Below are 20,280 nucleotides of genomic sequence, written 5' to 3' on the forward strand. Positions count from 1 at the left end.
ATTGCCAAACTGTGGGGCGCCTGGGTGGCACAGCGGTTAAGCGTCTGCCTTCGACTCAGGGCGTGATCCTGGCGTTCTGGGATCGAGCCCCACGTCAGGCTCCTCTGCTATGAGCCTGCTTCTTCCTCTCCCACTCCCCCTGTTTGTGTTCCCTCTCTCGCTGGCTGTCTCTATCTCTGTCAAATAAATAAGATCTTTAAAAAAAAAGAAATTGCCAAACTAGAGCCATTGTGCCAGTATATCCCCCCACCAGCAGTGTATGAGCGTTACATCCTTATTATTGCTTCACGTCCTTGCCAAGACTTGATAATATCGATCTTTTAATTTTGGTCATTCTAGTAGATACGTAGTGGTAAAGTGTTTTCAGTTGCTGCTACAGCCTCCGTATCAAGTTTTCATTTGTAAGCAGGTCTTAGTTTTGTGGAAGGCATTGTTTTCTGCTGTCACCGAGCATCCCCATATCCACTCGGGCAGCTAATGGTGGATTTTCCAGCTCTGAAAACACAGTGGTTTTTTGTCCTCCTTCTTCATCTTCATCACACGATGTCAGATCTGTCTCACGGAGCTTGTTGTATATGTGATCCTCTCTGTGATGATGTTCCGGTCCCTCGCCGCCTCCTCCTAGGCCATGCGTGTGGAGGGTTGCCCTCCGACTGGCCGGGGTACTCGTGGATACTTAAAATACATCCTTGTGTACTTCACCTCCTCTCCGCAAGTGATTCCCTAGTAATTCTGTGACTCTTTTCTTTTGGCTTCGTCCTGAAGTCTGGTGTTCCAGCCTGGCTGGGAATGGAAAGTTAAGAGTGTGACGTCCTCTGACACCCTCCCTTCTTGTAGAGGGGTCTGAGGTTTGTTTGTTTAAGCTGAACAGAGGATGCCAAAGATAGAATTTGAGTCAGCTCAGCACTAGCTTAGGCGCTCCTTTTCTCTCTCCTGGTTCCTCCTTGCCTTTCCCCTCCCCCTCTGGCCAGTTGTTTCCTGGGCTTTGTCTGAGATACGCTGTACAGTTTTAGTCCCATCTAGTACTGCCTGCTGAAAGACAGAGGCGAGATGGAGGAGAAGCCGCCAGGAAGTTTCTGACAACAGTGTGCTGCGGCCGCCGCCTCTGTGCTGATGATAGTTCAGGACAGCAGTAACCTCAGGAGAAAGGCATTCAGAGGCCTGCGCTGAGCTGCGGGCTTGTGGCTAAACTCAGGGAAGGAGGAAGGACGGGCCTGGAAATGCCTCTCTTAGATTCATCTTATTTGCCATCAACCATCTTTATTTTGACCCACGTTCTTGGAATTGCCGGCGTTCTGTACTGGAAGAGATGTGCCAGAGGCAGAGCAGGTAACTTTTGCACAGGAGTTATTCTTTAAAGTCAACCGTGGGGCTTCTGAGGGTGGGGTGAATGACGGAGGGCTTCCCAGTGGCTTTCCTTAAAGGGCCAGTACCTCTTTTCAGTCGGGGTGCTGTCAGACCTTAGTGTGTGTGTGGGTCTGCTGAGGACACTGGGCTGCCCTGGGACCAGTGTGACACGCGGACTCGTCCCCATTCTATGGGGCCGTCTGCTAGAGGGTGCTGGTTTGATGAGGCGCTGTCTGGGCTCCAAGCTGAGAGAATCGGCCACTGTGCTGACTTGGGTCCTTCCCCCGAGAACCAAGGTCTTCCTTTCCCTACTTCCTCACAATCTCGAAGTGGCTTCTGGATCTTTGTTTTAAACCAAAAACAGAGTAATTCTATCACCCTCCTCTACGTAGAGATATGAGAAAACTTGTGGGATTAGAGAAGTTTCTGGATTTGGTGTATTTTTGGGTGAGAAAAGGCAGAGGAAGAAAGGCCAGTGAGAGGAAGGGGTGAGTGGTGTCCCTGCCAAGGTGGCCCTGTTCTCTTTGATATGATTAAAATTGTTCCTTTTCCCTCAGGCAGCCATGCAATTTACTTGTTTATCGAAGTCATCCTGTTTAATGCATGGAAGTTAACTGTTCTTTTCCCCAGGGAGTCAGGCCCTGATACTTCAAAAACAATAATAATAAAATAAATGGTAGCAGACCCCTCTTTCTTCTCATATTTGCTATTAGTTACATTATATTCCTTTGATTTCTAAAAGCCCAGTGCAGGAATCAGCCTCACGTTTAGCTGATTCTAAATCTCCATGGCTGAGGATGAATAAAGTCTAACTTTTCCTGGAGTCCACCCTCGGATCTCCATGCCTTCAGGCCTGCCTATTACCTTCAAGCCAAGGTATTAAGATCCTTGTTACTTTGTATCTTAAAAGTTAAGATGCAGATTTGATGACTTACTACTTCGCTTTCTATTAAAAGTTCGTGCATGCTTGACAGAATTAGAATTAGAATCAGTCATTCCCCAGTGTCCTTTCCAGTAAGTCCCAGAAAAACTCTGGACTAAATATTCAGATCCCCGCATGTGTCTGTATCAGCAGAAACAGACATTTAGAAATATGTTTGCTTGTATGGTGGTGTGTTTAAAGAGGTAGCCCAAAGTGACATTCCTGAAATGTAAGCCTATATTGGAACTTAGAAAGAAGGGAGTAGGCAGGCATGAATTATTCGGCGGTATATTCTATTTCATATGCAATGAGAAAGTAAATACCATCAAGGCGGAGGCCGCTCCTTTCCTTCCCTGTGCACTGTGGTAATGACATTTCTAAACCACTAATTGATTAATATTTTAAAAGTTTATCTTCACTATAGGATTTTCTATGATACTTAGGAGTCAGAGCCCTATATTTTAAGTGCTTTTTTTTTTATGTTTTAGAAAATGAATTTCATGAACAGCCATAAACTGCATTGAAATAAAAAGAAAAATAAATTGTAAAATCTTTTTATTTCTATGAAACAATTTTCGTTCTAGTACCTAATAGTTAATTGGCAAGGTGCCGTGTTCACTTTATCTGTACAGTTGAAGCGGGGGTTTTATAATTGGAGATTACGGATACCAAAACTTCTGTAGGAGTGCTTAAGAGATCCTGTACCCATTTATTTTCATTTCAACTTTGAGGTGTATTTTATTTAAGATGTATTTAAAAGTAATGTGTCTGCTGTAATGTACTACTTGCCGATTGGACATCCCCAGAATAACGTTTCTCCGCTATCTCTAAGTATATATTTAAACTGCTTATAAATGTATAGTTTATTAAAGTGAAGTTTGTACCTTTTCATCTGGCCTTTTATTTTTTAATTGGGAGCGTTTCCCTCTTGCAGGACATACTGTAGAACATAGGTCCTGTGCCTGGTAAATTCTAGGCAAGGCTCAGTTGTGTGGGCTCGGGTGCTGAGTCCGTAACAGTGAGTGGGTAACACATTGCCAGGGGATGACACTGTAGTATTGGCTGAGTGTGTACTAAAAGATTTTGCGCTTCTTGTCCCACATTTCTAGTCATATTTACATATTATAAAGAATCTACAGAATTTTAGACATCCAAGGTAGTTGACTTTGAAGCAACTATTTCTGCTATTCTTTCAGCCTCTTGTATCAATTTATTTGAATAATATCCTGAGATTACCAGGCACACTGTGAAACTATTACTGTTTGTTGCTATTTGTATGAACCAGTTTTTAAAAAGGGTTCCCTGTGATAAAGTGGGGCATAGAAATAGACTGGATGCTGAAACTGATACAACTGTAATTAATTTATCTCTACTTTCAATCAAAATTACTTGACTGGTTATGTCATTTGGCTTTAAAATAAGTAACATAAATTTGAACCCATAAAATAGATTTATACTGTTAAACGCTGTCTTCATTTATTTTTTTAAGCACTGTTTTTATATGTTCTATATGTTGAGTTGCATATAAGATTTGTTTGAAAAACTGATTGAGAACATGCAACCTCTGGATTATTCATCGTGTTGGTAACTGGGGAGTTCTTTTTTAAGTTGGAAGTTGCCTCTTTGTAACTTAGGCCCATTAGTCCAAATTCTTTTTTTTTTTTTTAAGATTTTATTTATTTATTCGACAGAGATAGAGACAGCCAGTGAGAGAGGGAACACAAGCAGGGGGAGTGGGAGAGGAAGAAGCAGGCTTCCAGCGGAGGAGCCCGACATGGGGCTCGATCCCAGAACTCTGGGATCACGCCCTGAGCCGAAGGCAGACGCTTAACGACTGCACCACCCAGGCGCCCCATCCATTAGTCCAAATTCTGCCTGGCAAAGGTCAAGTCTGCTTTCTCTTCTAGGTGTCAGTCAGGCTCGCTTAGGTTTGAAGGCTGTCTTTGCCAGTCAGCACTTCCCTTTCCATTGACTATGTACAATTCCCTCACTTCTTAGTATTCTAGTATTCCCTTTGGACAGTTAAATAGGTTGTTTTTGCTTGGAAATTTTGGAGGCCAGGTATACCTGTGGAGAGGTGAAGGGAGTACAGCAGAAACATGGGGAAGCAATCGCCAATCACTATTCCTTCATTTTCCTTATTTTTTTTTTCCTGAATGTTATGTTTCTCAACCATTGGTGAGCTCTGGTTACATAAGTGCGTGGCTTTTACAACCATGTTCCCAAGTCACCATCTCTTCAGCGGATGTAAACAAGATACAGGAAGACACAGAGCGTTTGAAGTCATATAATGCCTGTAAGACAGAACTTTGCATTCAGTTAGTATTTAGATTTTTAAATAGTTTTTGATACACCCTGTCCACACTTACATTCACATATATTATTATTCCAAAAACTTCCTCCTGTTTTAGTTTGCATCCTCATTTTTTTCTCTAGGGCTGTTTGAAATAATCAGTTTCTCCCATACTCCTCCCCACCCCCACCTGTGTTCTAACTGTAGCTGGAGTTACCTTTCTAAAGTGCAGAGCTCTCTGTATCACTCTCCTGCTTAAAATCCATCAGTGCTTCCTCTCTGCTTTTAGAAGAAAATTCAAACTTTTCAGCATGACATGAAAGTGTTTTTATGAGGCTCCTGGCTGACTTGGTGGGTACAGCATGTGACTCTTGATCTCAGGGTCATGAGTTTGAACCCCGTGTTGGGCGTAGAGACTACTTAAAAAAAAAAAAAGTGTTTTTATGATCTCCCCCTGCCTATTTCACTAGTTCCATTTCCTCTCTTGGCCTTACAAGCACCTGGTACTCCAGCCTCATTTAAAAACTTATAGATCTCTACCTCAAATGCTTGTACCCTCTTTTCAACTGGACTACTTGATACTTATCCTTTAAGGTAAGTAGTGAGTGCCTCTGGAAAGCCTTCCTCCACTGAAGTAAGAGTTCCTCTCTGTGCCCCGGTAGCACTGTAGTAGTGCTTCTTATCCAAACCTGTACTGTCATCATGCTCTGCTTGTCTCTCTCTCCTAATTACAGTCTTCTAGACTGTAAGATCTTTAAGAGCAGGGACTCTTACTCATCTCAGTTTCTCCAGTGTCTGAGACAAAATAGCTGTCAGTAAATGCTACTTGAACAAATAAAATGAAAGAATTAAGATAGCATTAGATATAAGCTGTAGCAGGGAACTTGTCTTATTCATTTATATACTTACAGGGCTTGGCTTAGCTTGACATGTGGTCTAAGGTAGGTGCTCAGTATAGGTTAATTGAATGATATAGAGTTGCCCTGTGTTTTAGTTTATTAATATCTCATATTGTGATAACATATGGAAAAAAGCTTTATGGTTCCTTGAGAACATTTGAATTTTTGCGTGTTTGCCAAAGGACAGATGGTCCCTCTCTAGGGTCTTGTTTTCTTAATCTACAAAATAAATGAGTTGGACAGTCCAGTCTCTTAAGGTTCTTTCCATTTCCAACATCCCACTAGGAAGACCAGCTATAATCCCTGGATCTGGACCAGGTGAAGTGCAACCTAAGATTGCATCACCTTTTCCCTCCCCTCCCCTCCCCTCCTCTCCCCTTTCCTTTTTCTCTTCTCTTCTCTTCTCTTCTCTTCTCTTCTCTTCTCTTCAGCAGCTCTGTGACACTGTTAAGCTTAAGAGCAGTTATAAAATGGTCAAACCCGATACATGCATTGCTGTTATCTCCCCCCTAGACACTGCTGTGCCTTCAGTGTTCTTGAACTTCATTCAGTACAAGACATAGGTATTCTAGGGGCGCCTGGGTGGCGCAGTCGTTAAGCGTCTGCCTTCGGCTCATGGCGTGATCCCAGCGTTCTGGGATCGAGTCCCACATCAGGCTCCTCCTCTGGGAGCCTGCTTCTTCCTCTGCCACTCCCCCTGCTTGTGTTCCCTCTCTCGCTGGCTGTCTTTCTCTGTCAAATAAATAAATAAAATCTTAAAAAAAAAAAAAAAAGGCATAGGTATTCTAGTTACATTTTGTCCTGTGAGATTTGGTGTCACTTTTTGAGGTTGTTTGAATGTTGATTCCTCCATTTATGATATTAGCTGTGCATCCTCTATTCATCTTCTCTAAAAATTTGTTGTTAACAGGTACTTGATAAATAAGTAAATGGTCATATATCTAATATATCTTTACTCAAATAACTAAACCATTAACTGTCTTAAGATGGAGCCTTTGCCTTTTTCTTTCCTTAGCTCTTTTTTCTAGAGCTGTGTGGTGTGTAGGAAGACCACTGAACCTGGAGTCAGAAGACCTGGGTTCTAAGTCCTGGCTCTTTTTTTTTTTTTTTTTTTAAGATTCTGTTTATTTATTAGAGAGAGTGTGTGCGGGTGAGAGAGCACAGGAAGAGGGAAAGGGGAAAAGCAGGCTCCCCATTGAGCAGGGAGCCCGATACGGGGCTCGATCCCTGAACCCTGAGATCATGACCTGAGCTGAAGGCAGATGCTTAACCGACTGAGCCACCCACGCACCCCAGTTCTGGTTCTGCTGCTGACTCTATGAGATGTTAGGTCACTTACTTCCTGTGCACTTCAAATTTCCCGTCTCCATGAGAAGAGTAAAGACTAAGGTCTCTAATTTCCTGTGCTTCTGGCAGTGCGATCACCTGACCTTTGCTTGGATGTGACATGGAATTGTGGTTGAGAGGCTGGGTCAGGCCACCTGTGTTCTCGTCCTAGCTCTGCCACTGCTGGTGTATTGCCATCAATCTGTCTGGCTCTGTGCTTCCTCATCTGTAAAGTGGGGTTAATAATACTGCATGGGGGGCGCTTGGGTAGCGCAGTCGTTAAGCGTCTGCCTTCGGCTCAGGGCGTGATCCCAGCGTTCCGGGATCGAGTCCCACATCGGGCTCATCGGCTGGGAGCCTGCTTCTTCCTCTCCCTCTCCCCTGCTGTGTTCCCTCTCTCGCTGGCTGTCTCTCTGTCACATAAATAAAATAAAATCTTTAAAAAAATAATAATAATACTGCATGGTTGTCTTGAGTTAGTTTTTAGAATACATTCTGCACATGGTAAGGACTATGTAATTGTGGGATTTGTTTGTTTATTTATTTATTTATTATTTTTTTTTTAGTAATCTGTACACCCAATATGGGGCTTGAACTCACGACCGAGTTCAAGGGTCGCATGCTCTTCCGACTAAGCCAGCCAGGCACCCCAAGGACTATATAATTGTTTACTATCCTCACGATACTTTTTTCATAAAAGATATCATTGAGGACATAGTAATTTCCTGAAAGCTGCAGGGACAAAATATAAATATTTGTCTTTACAGTTGGGAATGAAAAGTGAAAAAGCCAATGTGGGAGTATACAAAAAGTTAGTGATATATTATGAATCATTGCCTTACACACTAGAAGGAAAGACTTCTGTGTCCGCTTCAATATCCTTAACAGTGGGTGATTCTGGCATTTAAGGAATAAATGTATAGCTTTGATTTTCTGTGCTATTGTAAGAAAGCCCATAGTTGTAAACTCTCCAATAACTTCGAGCGATGTGTAGAAGTACTGGCTTGGATCTCTTCCTTCCACTCAGCATTTTATTTTTTATTTCTATTTTTTTCCCATTCAACATTTTAGATATCTGCAGGTAGCAGTCAGATTCACTTTTTGCTGCCTCTTACATTTCTGGACACCCAGTGACCAATGACATGACTAAAAGTTGGGCAAAAAAGAAGGGGGATAGCCTGGGTAAATCACTGCTCAGGTGCGTCTCCTCTGAATAATTAAGAGCTGACCGTGTTAATCAGATTCTTGCTGTTAGTAGCAGCTTCCCTTTTGAGGCTCAGGACGTCCTAGGAGGGAAGGCCTGTGTTTCCTGGCAGGTAGGCTGACCTTATCCCCAACGCTCTCCCCCAGCTTCCTCAGTCTGCAGTACCTTCACAGGAAATAGATTCTGCTTGGATGCCAGGGGAGTGAGGAGAAGGCAGGCTTTGATTTACCTTTTTTCAAACCTTACCCAGTGATGATTATTTTGACTCTTAGAGACTATGAAATTATTTAGTATTTCTAGAAGTAACCCCGCATATTCATTTGGGATATACCCTAAATCTCAAGTTGGCTGTAGTCAAATATTTTTATTTCCTGATCTTCCCAGGAGTGTTCTGTTGCCTTAAATATACAGCTCCCCCATGGCAGTGTAGTTATTCTGGGTTAGGTCCCTCTCAGAAACAGTAGGGTGTAACAGGAGCTGGAGCTTTGGAGCTGGACAAATGGATACGTAATCTTGGTCAAGTTATGTAGCCTTTAAAAAAAATATTTATTTTGGAGAGAGAGAGTCATAGCGAGCGTGTGTGAGTGCAGGGTGGGGGAGGGGCAGAGGGGCAGGGAGAGAATTTTAAGCAGACTCCCTGCTGAGCTAGGAGCCAGAGGCGGAGCTCCAGTCTCAGGACCCTGAGATCATGACCTAAGCTGAAACCAAGAGTCAGATGCTTAACCGACTGTCCCACTCAGGCGCCTCCAAGTTATTTAGCCTTTTTAAAGTATTTTCATTTCTAAAATGGAAATGATAATACCTGTTTTAGAGAATTGTTGGGGTTAGATGAAATTGTATTTAAAGTTCTTAACACACTACCCGTGAACTGTAGATGCTCAGTTAATTTTAGCTTGGTTATTAATTGCATTCAAAATGTGTTAGAGACCAGAATATGAAGACAGAAGACACAAGACTCTAGAAATTTAAATCAGATAAAGGAAAAGTTTTTTAAAATATGAATCAAGAAACATTGATTCCTTTTTCTTCTCTCTTCCTTATTTCTTGTGCATTTCTCTTCTCAGGACAAGGTAAATTCTAGGAGGACCCTTCCTGTCCAAGGCTGACTAAAAAGAGTCTAATAAGGGGCGCCTGGGTGGCGCAGTCGTTAAGCGTCTGCCTTCCGCTCAGGGCGTGATCCCGGCGTTCTGGGATCGAGCCCCACGTCAGGCTCCTCCGCTGGGAGCCTGCTTCTTCCTCTCCCACTCCCCCTGCTTGTGTTCCCTCTCTCGCTGGCTGGCTCTCTCTGTCAAATAAATAAATAAAATCTTAAAAAAAAAAAAAAGTCTAATAAGAGGAACAGAGTAGAGTTGTCGCGGGTTATCGGGGTGACTGGGAGCTTAGTCGAGGAGGGATAAAGTCAGCTGTGAGTCCCGTTATTAGTAAGTAGTAACAGGATTACTAGCTGTTTGTAGGTGGGAGGGATGCCCAGTAGGGAGTGAAGAAAGCTGTTGGGGGACTGAGGCAGGTCGAAGGGCTTGTTTAAATTGAGTGGCTTGCTAGGCAAGCTCGCGTTTACTCTTTTTCACTTGCAGTCTTTGGGGCTAATCTCTGCAAACTTGCTTTCCTGGGTGTTGCCCCTCCCTCCCTGCCTTTAGGAACAGGATTGGGAGTAGAATTAGCCTGAAGAAGTCATTCTATTTAGGGAAAGGGCAGTGATTAGGCCCTTATCTGTAGTGGGGCCTTTCTGAGTAGTGTGGGGCCCAGATGGGGATCGGAGTGGCTATCCTGCCATCTACAGAGGCTCCGCTTTTCTAACCCCTGGTTGGGTCAGAAGTGTGAAGAAGCAGTAGATGGGCTGGGCCATCTGAATGAAAAAGCCCTTCATTGTGCTCCTTCAGCATTCCAGTGTCTGGTACAATTAGCCGAGACTCAGAAAACAAGTTGGACAAACAAGCGAGCAGCCTTCCATTGATGGATAAAGGGATCTCTGGCTCCGAGGAGTTAAGTGTGCTGACTGCAGACAGAGTGGGAGGTCTGGGAAGAGGAAGGGGACTTTGGGATGACATTCCTGGCTGGATGAGGGGAAAGAATGGAGCAACAAGCAAACAGTATTTTCGAAGTTGATGAAATCTGCCCGGCTAATCTCCCTGAGAGGCTGGCTGGGGCTGGGCTAACCTGTGAAGTAGGTGGAATCATTGCGAAGAGACTGTGACTCTTCCCTTTGGGCAGCTGTAAACGTGGGGAAATGAAGCTCCATTTAGAATCTGGGAATCTGTTGGCAGTGGACAGTGGATGGGATTCACTCTATTATAGTCTCTCGCATTGCGGGACCTTCTCAGTTGGTTAACACTTTACACGTACTTCTGCCCGAGAAGAGGCCAGCCAGAGGAGCAGTTTGTTGGGCAATGGATGTACTGTGCCTGACTTGGCAGTAAGCTGTTCTACCTTACCAGCTCTTCTGCAACTGTCTGAGATTCACCAGGTCACAAGCGTCTGCTCTGCAAATGGAGGGTAACTCAAAGACCAGCCTCTTTCTACCTGCTCAGGCTTACTCAGTAACTTGGCTGGACTTTTTCCTATGAAGCTCCCACCTCTGTATGCTGCTGCTCTTCTGAAAACACTGAGCTGCTGCCTCTTTTGAATAGAATGCTATTTGCCTGAAGACCTGAACCCGGTTTTTGGAAGTGCCCTAGGGAGGAGCTTCCTCTCTGACCTCAAGGGGAGGAGGAGGTCATTAGGAAGTGGAGGGTGGAGCCACGTCTCTGTACTTCTGCTGCCTCTCTCTGCTCATCGAATAGCCTTTTGGCTATCTGTCTCTGTTTACCTCGAAGCCTTTTTTGAGGAGCTGCAGAGGGTGCACAGGCCGCTAGCTGGAGGTTCTTTGGAACACCCTCCTTTTGGGTGGGGTCAGCAGACACAAGAGTGCCATGTGGCCTAGTTACCAAGATGAGCACGAGTTCAACGCCCACCTGGTTGGCCGCATGTGCTGTATGGGTTAGTATGTGAAATTTTTTCCTTGTCTGGGCCTGTGGATCCCAAATAGCCCTTGCTCTCATTGACTCATAGGAATATATGGGCTTTAAAGTCTTGCAGGTGTTACAAGCTTTGGGCTTGTTAAAGTGTGCAGAGGAATAGACGGGTGCCCTACTTCCTGGGGAACTTCTTAAGCTTGTAGTGACTGGCAGTTAAGAGCCTGAGCTTTGGGTGTGGGACTTTTTTATAGAGACTGAATTCATGCTCAGGCTTCTTTTTGCCTGTATCAGGAAACCACTTTTAAGTTATGTTACATAGTTCTGAGAGTCCAGGGTGTATTTTTAGCAGAAGTTGGTTGGTTACGGAGTCCACCTCTGAGCGGACTGGATGGGGCGGGGGGGGGGGGGAGGAGTCATAGTCTGGGTTTCCTCTTTCACTGACTCTCTTCTGCCAGCAATGAGGAGGCAAGAGGGCTCCAAGATGGTCTGGGGACGAGTCGGGGACGGGACCTAAAGAAGAGTTGCAGGCTAGGGGGTGTGTTGTGTAGGCTGTGACTTAGATCGCCCTGGATGAAGGACAAGAGTTCATTTAAATAATGTTCTGTGACCTTGAGCAAGTGGCCCAGGCTTTTGGCCACAGGTTTCTCTGGCTTCCAAACTGCGGGGTGTACAGACTGGTGCTGGAATGAGATATCAATTCATCAGTTCTTGGTAAAATGAAAATGATAAGGAGAAAGTAGTGTGACTTTCATAAAAGGAAACTCATTTAAAGGCCTGTTCTTTACTCTGAGATGCCCTTCCTACTTTCCTGATGTTAAAATGTCCTTTATTTTATGAAAGAATTGTTCTTAGGTAGTAGTTTGGTTTTAGATATCCCTACTTAGCAAAAGAAAAGGTTGACAGCTTTATGTTAGGTTTTCTGATATTTTGGAACATTTACTGGTTTGGGAACTCCTGGATTGATCATCGACTTTGATAATTAAAATACCTTTTGATATTATATTCTTGAGTCTCTGAAGCAGGACAAAATGGTGAGCCAAATAGGCAGGCTTTCACCAAAATTGAAATTGCTGGCTGTTTACGGAGGGGAGAGAGCGGAAGAAATCTCAGAAGGGGTCTAGCAGAGCTACAGCTCTGATTCTGTCTCCTCATGGCTAGGCCAGTACTGCCAGATATTTAAGCGCTTTGTGAGAAACAAAGGTGGTATTATAATAATGTTTGGGGCACACGGAGGGGTTTAGTCTGTTGTTGCCATGCAGTCTAGCCTTTTATCTTTCTGGTATCATTGAGAGTTCCTCCCTGAGATCTAGAGAAAAGAATCTTCTGCATCTGAAAGTGCTTGGAGATAAAAGGGCCACTTTTCTGTAATCAACGAGTAGTTTAAGGAAGTTTAGAATCTTTATTGAAAGTTTCGGGGCAAAAACGTTCTCTCTCATCCTACCCTGTTTAATCCCCCAGAGGCAGTGAGGCAGTGTGGCCTAACGGTTAAGAGAATGGGCTTTGGCATCACCTGTCTGCTTGGGGCTCCTGCTAGACCACTGAGTACCAGCTAGATGAGCTGGGAGAATTGCTTTATCTTTCTATGCCTTGGTTTCCTCATTAAAAAAAAAAAATTTAAATAGACCCTAACTCAGAGTCATTATGAGGAGCACATGATATTCAAGCGCTTAGCCCAGTGTAAGCTCTGCAGGTGATTTTGATACGGCCAGTTCACAGACTGGTAATTGGGAACCATTGACCTAGTCCAAACTCCAAACTCCTCACGTTATAGATGAAACTCAGACTCAAAGAGGGGAGCTGAGTGTTCTATAAGGTAAGCATCGTAGACTACAGGCCAGCAAATCCAAGTTACAGACCTGTCCCTATGACACTTTATCCAAGTTCTTAAATTTCTTAGCGCTTGGATTTCTTCATCTTTCAGATGATATTTTGAGGGTTCTTAAACCTCCGATCTCTTTGTATCTGTGATTTAGTTTTTCTGATAATCTAATGAATAGTCAAGAAACTATTGAGCTTTTCTCCCTCCTCCCTCCTCCTGGTGTGTCTCTCCCTCCGTCTCTGTGGCTCATTTCTCTTGCCACCATGCTAGCTTCTGGCTTATTTCTTTATCTAACTTCTGTTGTTTACTCTCGGATTCCCAATAGAGCAAAGAATTATCATTAATAAAGTTCCAGTTTGCCTGAGAAATAACATAAAACTTTAATTTTGCACTGAAGTTTCTAGAATTATCACCTCTCTAAACTCACAGTTCTCAATCTTCACTGAGACATTCTAAGCCTGGTGATGGATACCTGTCATGAATCCCAGTTACAGTTAACGGTTTGCACCACCTCTTCTTCCTGTCATTACACAGGACGATATTGTGTTGCCTTCTGATAATTTCATGGTGGCAGTAAGTATGGTGGCTAAAAGTCCATGACAGACTTAGATTTGAATCTCAGTTCTGATACTTGCTAATTGTGTGACTTCAGGCAAATTATTAGTAAGCCTTTTTGAGCCTCATTTGATAAAAATGAGGGTAAGTAGTGTGTACTTGATAGAGTTGTGAGGACTGAGTCAAATACTAAATGAGACAGGCCTTGCACAGTGCCTGACACAGAGTAAGCACAATATCTAGGTCAGTCTTACCTCCCAAAGTTGACTTATGTATGTCTGAGGATAGGAATCATTTATAATGCTGGTGCCATTGTATATTTTTGGTAAGCACAGTTAATTGCTTGATCTCCATCTGTCTCTCTTTCTCTCTCTTCCTTCCTTCCTTCCTTCCTTCCTTCCTTCCTTCCTTCCTTCCTTCCTTCTTGAAGTGTAGTCGACACATAATGTAACATTAGGTTCAGGCATATGATTCAGTAAGTTTATACGTTCTGCTATCTTACCATAAGTATATTTACCATGTGTCTCCATATGCTGTTGCAATATTATTGACTGTATTGCCTGTGCTGTACCTTTTATTCCCGTGACTTATTCATTCCATTACTGAAAGCCTGTATTTCCCGCTCCTCTTCGCCCATTTTGCCCATCCCCACACCCCTCTCCCCTCTGGTAGCCATCAGTTTGTCCTCTGTGTTTGTGGGTCTGTTTCTTCACCCCATTTCTTTGAGCTTACATGAAATGGTGCAAAGTCTCCTGGGTCCAGACATGGCAAGAAGAATTTGGGAACGCTGTAACTGTAGGCGGGACATCTGAATGGAAATCCCTGCTCCCTGCTGAAAATCAGCCTTTTTTTTTTTTTTTTTTTAAAGATTTTATTTATTTGACAGAGAGAGAGAGACAGCCAGAGGGAACACAAGCAGGGGGAGTGGGAGAGGAAGAAGCAGGCTCCCAGCAGAGGAGGCCGATGCGGGGCTCGATCTCAGGACCCCGGGATCACGCCCTGAGCCGAAGGCAGACGCTTAATGACTGAGCCACCTAGGCACCTCCTGAAAATCAGCCTTTTAATTATCATTTGGGAATACTTTTTAGTCTGACTTTGAAAATGCCATCATAAAGTATCGTTGTAGTTATAACCTTGGCACATAGTGGGCTTTCAGTATATATTTGTTAAATGAATGAGTATTCTTGAGTACCCGTTATTGTCTTAAATGTTGGATATTTAAGGAAATTTAAACACAGTTCTTGACTCCAGAGCTAAAGTTCAGATTCAGATAAATAGGATTTACATAGAGAGGTATGTAACAATAGGTTTTATATGCTTGGGGCCAAGTAAACTGAATGAACACAGGCACCTGCAGGCACCTAGAAGTGGCTGGCGTAGGCGGAAAGATAGAAAGGGAGAAGTGGGACTTCAGCTGGACCTTGTAAGGAGGCTCTAACTTAGATAACCCAAAAAGAGGGAGACAGATATTCCGGTAGGGACAATAAAGACAAGAATGTGCAAGTTATGTTTGGAAACAATAATATCAAAATGGTTGCATTTGAGTCATGCAGGGGAGAGCCCAGAGATAAAGTTGGAAGAGTAGATTGTAAATTTCTTCAGGTCAGAGGCCACTTATTTATCTCCTCCAGGCACCTAACACACAGGGAATAAAACCCAGAATTGAATTTCAAAGGGTTGTAACAGACTATGGAAATGAAGCACCTGCACTTGGTCTTCTGGGAGCCACTAAAGGATTTTTGAGTAGAGGGATAATACGGACAAAGGGGTGATTTCGGAAGATTTGTTGAGATAGGCTGTCTGCTGTACTTGCCACAGCCATAGCTATCAACTGTTAGTTTCAGATCTGTTGCCTCAATTCTGATTGCTCTTCTGAACTCTAGACCTAACGTTCCCACTGTCAGCAAGAAGGTCTACTAACACCTCATTATTTTTCTTCTACTTTACCCATTCTACCCAACGCCCCATCTGTGCCTCTTTCTATTTTCCTAATCTCAAGATACCACTCCTCCCAGTTCCTGGAAACATTAGTTGACCAACATTTATTGACTAGAAACATTGGAATTATTTTGAACCTTCCCTTTCCTTAACACACCTAGTCAATATTTAAGGGCTATTGTTTCTGCCTCTACATTATCTTATAGATCTGTCTGCCCTCTTTATATCCGTGCTGTCTCTGCCCTAGTTCATACTGTTAGATTTCTTTCTTGGTTTGTCAGTAGACCTCTAGCTGGTTCTTGTGCCTTAGTGTCTCTCTGCCGCAGACTGGCCTTCAGTCCAATGCCAGATTAATCTTTCCAAAACACTTTCTGGTTCAGAAAATCTTGGGGCACCTGGGTGGTGCAGTTGGTTAAGTGTCCAGGTCTTATTTTCGGGTCAGGTCATGATCTCAGGGTCATGAGATCGAGCCCTGTGTCAGGTTCCATACTCAGTGCGGAGTCGGCTTGGGACTTTCTCTACCTCTCCCTCTGCCCCTCACCCTGCTTACGCTCTCTTTTTCTCTCTCTCAGATAAATAAGTAAATCTTTAAAAAAATCTCAGTGGTATCATTTTATTTACTGAATTAAGTAGATACTCCTCCAATTTTCTGGAGTGATTTAACCTCATATGAATTGCAAGCTTCCTTTCTCATTAAATTGCTAAATGTATGCAGTGCATAGCTATGCAATTCCCTGAAACATATCCTGCGTACTTACATGTCTCTGAATTGCTGCTTATATTTCTTCCTCAGTTTGGAATTCCTTAACTCCTTTTTGTACTGGCCAAATCCTAATTGTTATCCAAGATTTAGTTCAGACACCGTGCCTTCCGTGAACTCTTCTGCTGCCCTCTGTCAGAATTAATCAACTGTGCTTATGAGCCTCATTTTGTGTGGTTTGTGTCTAGTGTATTATTTGCTTGATATTATTGTTAATTATTTATATATTAGTGTTTGCCACTAGATTGTAAATTTCATGACGTCAAGGAACAGGTCTGTTCTGACTGTTTCCCTTCTCTGTCAGCTCACGTATCTCATTTTTAAATTTCTAGGAGGCTGGTGCCTCTTGAGCTGCTGCTGCTGCTTCTTCTTCTCCTCTTCCTCCTCCTCCTTCTTCTCATTCTCCTCCTCCTCCTTCTCATTCTCATTCTCCTTCTCTTCTCCTTCTTCTTCCCCCTCTCCCTCCCCCTCCTCCCCCCACCCTCCTCCTTTTTTTTTTTTTTAAGATTTTATTTATTTATGAGAGAGAGACTGAGTGCACAAGTAGGGGGAGGCACAGAGGGAGAGAGAGAAGCAGATGACCTGGGGCTTGATCCCAGGACCCTGAGATCATGACCTGAGCTGAAGACAGACGCTTACCCAACTGAGCCACCCAGGTGCCCTGTTGGGCTTCTTGAACCATTTGCGATTTTTCTGTGGCCCTCAGGGAAACAAGCAGAAGTTCTTTTATTTGCTTTTGTAATGATTTATAATGCTCTGGGACTATGTTACTGGCTGTGTTGGATTAGATCACAGAGCTTTGCACCTCAAATGCAGGCTTTAATTCTAATTCTAGGCCTGTTCTCAAAGTGCTCCTTGTAGCGTAGGGCAGATAGACACATAAACAGTAATACTGTGCAATAAGCACAAGAGAAAGATCACCTAAACCACTGTGAGTAAAGGATAGGAAAAGCTCCTGGAGGTTGAGTTGAATAAAGAGCAATGAGTAGACAGACAAGGGAGAAGCTATATTCCACACAGAGGGAACACTGAATACAAGAGCAAGATTACATTTGGGCAAGAGTGTTCAGCAAGGCTGAAAGTTAGATTTTTATGAAAGGGTAGAGAGGGGTGAGTGGCAGGCAGGCATCACATCATAATTGGGTCTTAGATGCCAAGGTAAAAAGTTTGAATATTATCCTGAATGGCGACATCAGGCTTTGGAATCCAATGGAGCTGAGTTCAAATTGGACTTCTTTACCTACCTTGTGATCTCAGACAGATTACTTAACCTCTCTGGGCTTTATCTTTCCAGTAAAATGATATCTAGCTTTCAGGGTTGAGCATTAGAAACGATATACATAAGGTGTGCAACACATAAGCATGTGTTCAGTCAGGGTTAACTACTAATATTATTAGGAGGCTAAGGAGTCACTGAAGGGTTTTAAGGCAGACAATAACAAGATCAGTTTTGTTAGAAAGATTGCTGGCAGCAATGGAAAAGGATGGTGTCTTAGTTTGGTCCACGGACGTGGTGGCTGCAGCAACACACCTTTATTTCTCACAGTTTGGGGGCTGGAAGTCTAGGATCAAGGCAGCTACAGATTTGGTGTCTGGTGCAGGCCCTCTTCCTGGTCATAGATAGCTGTCTTCTCTCTGTAACCTCACATGGCAGAAAGAGAGTGAGAGAATTCTCTTGGGGTCTTTTGTAAGGACCACATTTTTATAAGGCTCATGACCCACTCATGCCCCAAAGGCCTCACCTGATACTATCACAGTGCGGGGTTAAGATTTCAGCATATGAATTTAGGGGACGAAATACAAAGATTCAGACCATAGCAGATGGATTAGAGCAGGGAAACCTGTTAGAAGCAGAGAGAAAAGAAGAGTTCAGTTTCAGACAAATTGAGTTTGAGATGAGCATGAAATGTTTAGGAGGCGATTAGACATGTGAGATTGGTATTTAGGTTGAAAGCCTGAGCTAAAGATATGGATTTGAAAATGATCAGTTACAGTTTGAACCATAGGAGTAGGTAAAATTATTCTGGGAGAATGGGGGAGAACTGCTCTTCATAAAACTTTTTTTTTTTTTAATTTATGGGTTTTTTCCCCCCCTCCTACCATGCACGTAACACCCAAAATTTTCATGCAGTTTTAGGTGGTTCATGGCACCCCTTTCCAAACCCATCTATGTACCTTTGGGTCCATGAATATCTTAAAAACCCGTAATAGAAAATGAAGGAAAGAGGGGCGCCTGGGTGGCGCAGTCTTTGGGCGTCTGCCTTCGGCTCAGGGCATGATCCCGGCGTACCGGGATCGAGCCCCACGTCGGGCTCCTCTGCTGGGAGCCTGCTTCTTCCTCTCCCAATCCCTTGCTGTGTTCCCTCTCTTGCTGGCTGTCTCTCTGTCACATAAATAAATAAAATCTTAAAAAAAAAAAAAAAAAGAAAATGAAGGAAAGAAGGCTAGGGATGAATGAACATCTCAGGAGTGAGCGGAAGAGAAGGAATAACCAAAGAGGAAGGAGGAACACTAGGGTGGAATGGAGACTCAGATTCAAGAGGGATAGTGAGTTTAAAAGGTGAAGGAATGATCAGCAGTGTCTTCTGAGTTGCCAGGTACGTAGACAGTTGTGGAGAAAGCAGTTTCAGTGAATTTGTGGGGCTCAAAGCCACACAGGTTACATGGGGGACTAGAAGGTGAGGAAGTGGAGATAGCATTGTCATCATACTTGTTCAGGAAGCCAAGGGGAAAGGAAAGAGAGAAGTTAAAGACATACAAGCCAGGGGATAATTGTTGGATTAAGGTTCCCAAAGAGAAGGGAAGAGGTGGGATCCAGATTTTAGGTGGAAGGACTTACCTAAGTTACCAAAGGACATCTCTACAGGTGAAACTAAAACAAAGAAAATTAGGGTACGTATTGGTAGCTCGGTGGACTGTAATGGTCTTAATAGAAGTTGGAAACAAGTATTAAATCCTTCTAATTAACCCCCACGTCATTCGTTGGTGCCTCAATATGTTCAATCTTAGAATTTCCCAGTGGGCGGTTGGGTTCTTTGTTGGCAGTTCATAGCCTTTGGTAGGGCTGAGTTTATAAGAAGCATCAAAGAAGATGGCTTTGTTAAATTGACTGGGGTATCTTTGAAAATTCTACCTCCAGTGTTAGGTAGAGAGATCTTCGCTGGGCCTGGAATTAAATTAGGGATTTATGTGTAGGGTGCCAAACCTTAAAGTTTCAAAGTCTGAGCTGTTTGGAGCATTCTGAAAGTTTAATAGTTAAAGTTGCTCTTTGGCTTCTGTAATAAATTTCCTTGCTCAAGTATTACAGTCTTAAACCCCAGGCACTGCAGTATCTATCCTCTTGTCTTAATGCTTAAATCAGGAAAGAACTTGCATGTAATTGATGGGTCTGCAACACAGGATCCTAAAAAAGGATCCTTCAGTTTTGGGGGCACAGTTATTCCATAAACCCTTTTCTGAGGAACTTACGGCTCAGCTGTAAAGCAGGCTAGCTAGTCTTGAGAAGGGCTTTTAATCATGTTGCCCTTAGTAATTATGCTCAGAAAAAGTGCCTCGAGCTCTTGCCGCTGAATTGAAAATCCGTTTTTAGCAGATGGAAACGTAGTAAGATGGACCAGTGTCCATTGTGCCCGTCACATCTTCAGGTCTAAAATAAAAGAGGCAGTGGACTAAAAAGAAAAAGACATCTCATGAATGAAGCCCCAGCACGGGGCTCGAATTATGACCCTGAAATCAAGACCTGAACTGAGATCAAGAGTTGGATGCTTAACCGACTGGGCCATGCAGGCGCCCCCTGCTTCTTCTTTAAAATGTTGATTAGTTTAAAAGGAAATTTGTTAAATTTTCCTTTTCCATCTATGTATTATTTAACCTGTCATGGCAAATACATATAACTTTTATAATTAAAAGTTCTGAAAAGAAAAATAACAAGGAAAACTTATATCTCTAGAGTGAGAATTAAACCCGGAAATGGCCATTCTTGGTTATTCAGATATTAGTGTAGTGAGGCAGAATGGGTCTGGTGGTGGTGAAAATGTAGGGGGGGTGCAGAACTTTTAGTTGGCTTTAATTTTGTTTTCCCATCATGGCTGCATGTTTCAGCACACAGGTGACAATTATTGGGGTGTTGGTGTTTTTTTTTTTTTTTTTTTAACATACCGGACTGTTTTCTGGTAGGGAACTCAGCTCTGATTTCATTCTGTGTGTTTCATTAGCCAGTCTTCTAATCATATATTGGCCAGTCCAAAAAATTTTTGTTTTTGT

At 43.1% G+C, this 20,280-nt stretch overlaps 1 protein-coding gene across 3 annotated transcripts in view; it reads left to right on the forward strand.

Moving 5' to 3' along the window:
* Positions 1-705: 705 nt before the first annotated feature.
* The window catches only part of LOC121099800 (microtubule-actin cross-linking factor 1-like), a 71,838-nt gene continuing 52,263 nt past the window's right edge, over positions 706-20,280 (forward strand). The window contains exon 1 of one of the 3 annotated variants that reach the window (XM_040619307.1): positions 706-1,329. In XM_040619307.1, coding sequence (XP_040475241.1) covers positions 1,221-1,329 — 109 coding nt within the window. In that variant the 5' untranslated portion in view covers positions 706-1,220. Of the gene's footprint in view, positions 1,330-4,182; positions 5,157-10,712; positions 10,968-20,280 lie in introns of those variants that run through there. The other 2 variants (XM_040619309.1, XM_040619308.1) reach the window with 2 other exon arrangements.

The sequence above is a fragment of the Ursus maritimus genome, unplaced genomic scaffold, assembly GCF_017311325.1.
Source record: "Ursus maritimus isolate PB19 unplaced genomic scaffold, ASM1731132v1 scaffold_32, whole genome shotgun sequence".
NCBI lineage: Eukaryota > Metazoa > Chordata > Mammalia > Carnivora > Ursidae > Ursus > Ursus maritimus.